The sequence below is a fragment of the Astatotilapia calliptera genome, chromosome 17 (genome assembly GCF_900246225.1).
Source record: "Astatotilapia calliptera chromosome 17, fAstCal1.2, whole genome shotgun sequence".
Classification (NCBI taxonomy): Eukaryota; Metazoa; Chordata; class Actinopteri; order Cichliformes; family Cichlidae; genus Astatotilapia; species Astatotilapia calliptera.
Genome location: NC_039318.1, coordinates 23,461,926 through 23,465,800, shown reverse-complemented (window position 1 = coordinate 23,465,800; position 3,875 = coordinate 23,461,926). Strand labels below are relative to the sequence as shown.

Below are 3,875 nucleotides of genomic sequence, written 5' to 3'. Positions count from 1 at the left end.
AAAGACATGACGGAGTATAACACATATGTGACCCCCTCCCCCTCCGCCGCCTCCTCCTCTTCAGTCACACAATACATGCAATTAGAGGCCATTTGTTCTTAACTCTTGTGTTGATGGTGTAATCAAGGGTGTTAATGATGACTCACATTTGGTAGGAAGGAACAAACAGGTACACACACACACACACACAGAGTGCAGCTTTACACTTCACGAGTACAGAGACACAAAAATGAGTTTAGAGATGTTTTGAATTTTTTCCTTTATTTACACAGTTGTCGGTTTTTATTGAATCATTTCTGTGATCCAGGAAAGACACCACGAATTTGGCTTTTACACTGCTGTACTGACTCATCAGCAAACAGGCGACATGAATGATTATGGCAGGGTAAAAATGATAAACGATATCAGATGACCTCTATCAGTGATCCTGACACCTTGTTAGCTGAAGAAAACTCCAAGACGTCTGGGACACACCACATGTGAGGCACATAATAAATAACTTGGCCTTTTATTTTGACAGTTTTTTGGACTCCTAATCATGATTCTGCAAATGAATATAAATCTGCCATCGTAAGGAAAAATTGACCTGTTCTAGAAACAATATTTTTTTTAAATCTTCAAAAAGCCAAAGAGATCAAAAGATAAAAACTGAAATGGCAGCAGCCGCTTTCAGCATCGGTGAACTGTTCATAATTAATTAACTTTTGCTGAAAAGCTCTATTAAAGTGAGTGAGATTCATGCTAATTAGGATTTTCAACTTTTTTTTGCAGACATTTTATTTTTCGGTCTCCAAACTTTCAGCGTAGCATCTGATTAACTAGAAAAAAACTGGTTTCTAAATGCAAAAAAAGTAGAAAAAAGACCAAAGAACAAAACAGGGGATGTAACAGTGTAGCACAACACTCCTTCAATTCAGTTCACTTTTTATTCATGTATATATAGTGCCAATAAAAGCAACATTAGTCATTTCATGACACTTTACAATAAAAAAATAAAAAAGTGGGGATAAAAAAAACCTCCCTTTTAACAGGACAAAACCTGCTAAAACTCACACTCACCTGAACTGAACTGCTTAAATACCATTTCTTTTTTTGAATAATGCAACATTACATCAGCTGTTATAATTAAATATGTCTCAGTGGGGATAATAGAAAGTATAGAATAAATGGGCATTTACATTACATATTTACAATCTCATGTACAGTACAAAAGCTGGCCACCGCGCGTCCCTCAGGTTCTGCTGGGTTTTCCTCCCACTTGCCCAAAACTAGTTCTTATCGCTTTTGGTTGCAAATGCAGCTGGTGTTGGGTAAAAGCACGGCGCCCGCCTGAGGCAATATATATTCACATCAAAGCAAGGTTTGCTTCACAGGACGTGGTAGACGGGCCTGGATCCGGGGCTCTCCGGTGTGCAGGGCTGTGAGTCAGAGCTGCCGGGGGAGAAGCTGGATGTGTTTCTAAGGCCAGCCGGCCCACAGCTACTGGACTCCACCGAGGACAGGCGGTCCACGATACTGGACAGGCACTCCAGACTGGACGCTCCGGCTGCTTTATCATCCACGCTATCTGATGAAGAGGATCCCAAATTCAAATTAGCCAAATTTGGATCTTACAGCTCGGCATGTTATATAAGCTGACTTTAGAGATGGAAACGTAATAAAATAAAGTCTAAATATAACATAATCTGCTGTTCAGGTATTCGTTTTTTAAAGCCTTGCAGGCAAGAATTCACATTATATTCATATCAAACTGCTGCTTAAGTTAAAAGGTCTTACTGTTCTTTGCATATGAATAGCCGTTGCTGTAGTTTGCATTCAGCTGTTGCCACACTGGACTGTTGCTGTCAGCCTGAAAGGAAATGTGAAATTGAATTTACCCTTGAATTCCTTCAAATACTTGCAAACAGACAGATATGATAAGCTGCTTGTTTAAACCGCTGTGTTATACTGGATAGGAAGAAAACACCCAGTGCAGTGCCCGCCATGATATTTCGGACAGGCTAATAAATCCTGAATTCCAAAGTTATTGGCTTCTTTATTTCACATGCACCTTAAAGCCAAAGTGGTTTTTTGTGCTCTCCCCTCCCCGGCCCGACTCCGAGTGTAGCGAATCGATTGTATCAGTGGAAGCAACACCAGTTTGTGCAAGATGACACTTTCTCCTAGTAAATCTGCAGAAAATCCTGGCAGTGGTGCAGAACATGCAGTCAGGATGGAATGCAGAAAAGCGCCCAGTTTTGCCTGCCAGACTTCAGTAAGGTGGATTTAGGTTGGTTTAATGGGGCTATAAAGTGTCCGGTGGTGGGAAAGCCATTAGTCCAATCCAGCCTTATAAGTTGTTTTTGTATTATTTGATGCAAAGTCACCTTCAAACAGAGATTCAATATAACCTGTAATAATAAGCATCACAAGCAGAGGACGGAGATTCTTGTAAGACAACATAATAGATGTTTGCATTAAGGAATTATGGGAGGTGTATGTCATGCATGGAAAACCATGATAATTATGGTCTTGAGGCAAAGCAAGCTCATTTGATTAACAGGTTGCTAAAGTGGAAATCAGGGTTCTGCATTGAAATAAAAAACTTGATGAGGTAAAGAGAACTGATAGAAGTGCTCTTGTTCAACACCGATGATGACTTTAGCAGTAAACAACAATAAAGACCTTTTCCGGGATTTGCTGTGCAGTGGTTCTAATTTCTTTGCTGCCAAAGACCCTGATAAAACCAGGCATTTGCATAAAGATGAGGATCAGCGGTCTTACCATGCCATCAGAGCAGCTGGACAGCGGGCTTCCAGGCTCAGAGCTGCTCTCTCCAGGTAGGCCATAAAAGTTTTCCACCTGTTCTCGTAGCAGCTCCTGCAGGCTCTCGATGTACTGGATGGCGTTGCGCAGGATCTCCACCTTGGGCAGGCGCTGGCTGGGGTTGGCCGAAGTGCAACGCCTCAAAGCCTCAAAAGCGTGGTTCACCTTCTTCAGCCGCCGGCGCTCGCGCATGGTGGCAGCCCGTCTGCGATCCACAAAGCTCGACTTGCGCTTGCAGGCCTTACAGGCCCACTGGAGGCAATGTCCTGGCTGGTGGGGGGCTCCTGGAACCCTGACGTGCTCGTCCTCCTCGGAGCCAGCAAGCTCCATGCCTGGGCCGAAATCCAGGCTGTCTGGAGAGGAAGCACATGCTCTGTCATAGTAGACCTGTGATGGCGAGAAGACATCCATGGCTTGTTGGATGGAGAAGGAGATGGCCGCAAAGGAAGTAAGGAAGAAGGGTAGTAGAGTTTGGGTGAAAGAGAAGAGACCTCTGAGTGATATGAGGGGTCTGTTGCCCCAGGCCCCCCTTATATGCCCCGAGGCCAAAGCCCAGGGCCCACATTGGCCAGATCTAATTACCATGGCCCATTGGCCCAGCCAGAAGGCAGGCAGGAGTCGGCTCTTCTCCCTCCCTGCCACATCCCAACTCGTTGCTTCTCACCCCCCAGTACCCTGTGGAGTTTCCCACATCTGCACTTACTGGTGTTTTCCCACTCATCAACACTCTTCTCTTACAAGTCCACAATTAATACAAGGCTTAGAGATGTTTAAGGGGAGTGCAGCTTTGACCGAAGCTGGCATGTTTTAAAGCGCTAATAAGTATTGTAATGTATTATTTATGCTGCATGTATCTGTAACCAGCCTTTAGGCATCATGTCATAGCGCACAGTGAAAGTGACACGTGGCTGTGAAGACATGAACATCGCAGTGTTTTTAGTTTAGTCAAATTCTGCTGAAAAAGAGGGTGACCACTTGTTGGAGTATGCAGGGCAATTTTTACGGTGAAGACAACAGCGTTGCAGATGCAGCCCAGCTGCAAAGGAAGGTGTAGCATTTCAAGCCCTGTG

The 3,875-nt window shown here is 44.1% G+C and overlaps 1 protein-coding gene across 1 annotated transcript; it reads right to left on the bottom strand.

Moving 5' to 3' along the window:
- Nucleotides 1–263: 263 nt before the first annotated feature.
- myf5 (myogenic factor 5) lies at nucleotides 264–3,310 on the bottom strand. The gene is made up of 3 exons (XM_026147597.1): nucleotides 2,764–3,310; nucleotides 1,777–1,849; nucleotides 264–1,567 (listed from the first exon to the last, which is right to left on the bottom strand). The coding sequence occupies exons 1-3, from the start codon at nucleotides 3,214–3,216 to the stop codon at nucleotides 1,368–1,370; spliced, it is 726 nt and encodes a 241-aa protein (XP_026003382.1). The 5' UTR covers nucleotides 3,217–3,310; the 3' UTR covers nucleotides 264–1,367.
- Between the last annotated feature and the right edge of the window lie 565 nt (nucleotides 3,311–3,875).

Bases quoted from the DNA above. Each gene is read 5' to 3' on its own strand.
- myf5 (XM_026147597.1), bottom strand. From the start codon at position 3,216: ATGGATGTCTTCTCGCCATCACAGGTCTACTATGACAGAGCATGTGCT. The intron at 1,850-2,763 runs GTAAGACCGCTG...ATTTCCTTTCAG, and splicing joins CCAGCTGCTCTGATGGCATG to GCTGACAGCAACAGTCCAGT. The intron at 1,568-1,776 runs GTAAGACCTTTT...CCTCTTCATCAG, and splicing joins CTATTCATATGCAAAGAACA to ATAGCGTGGATGATAAAGCA.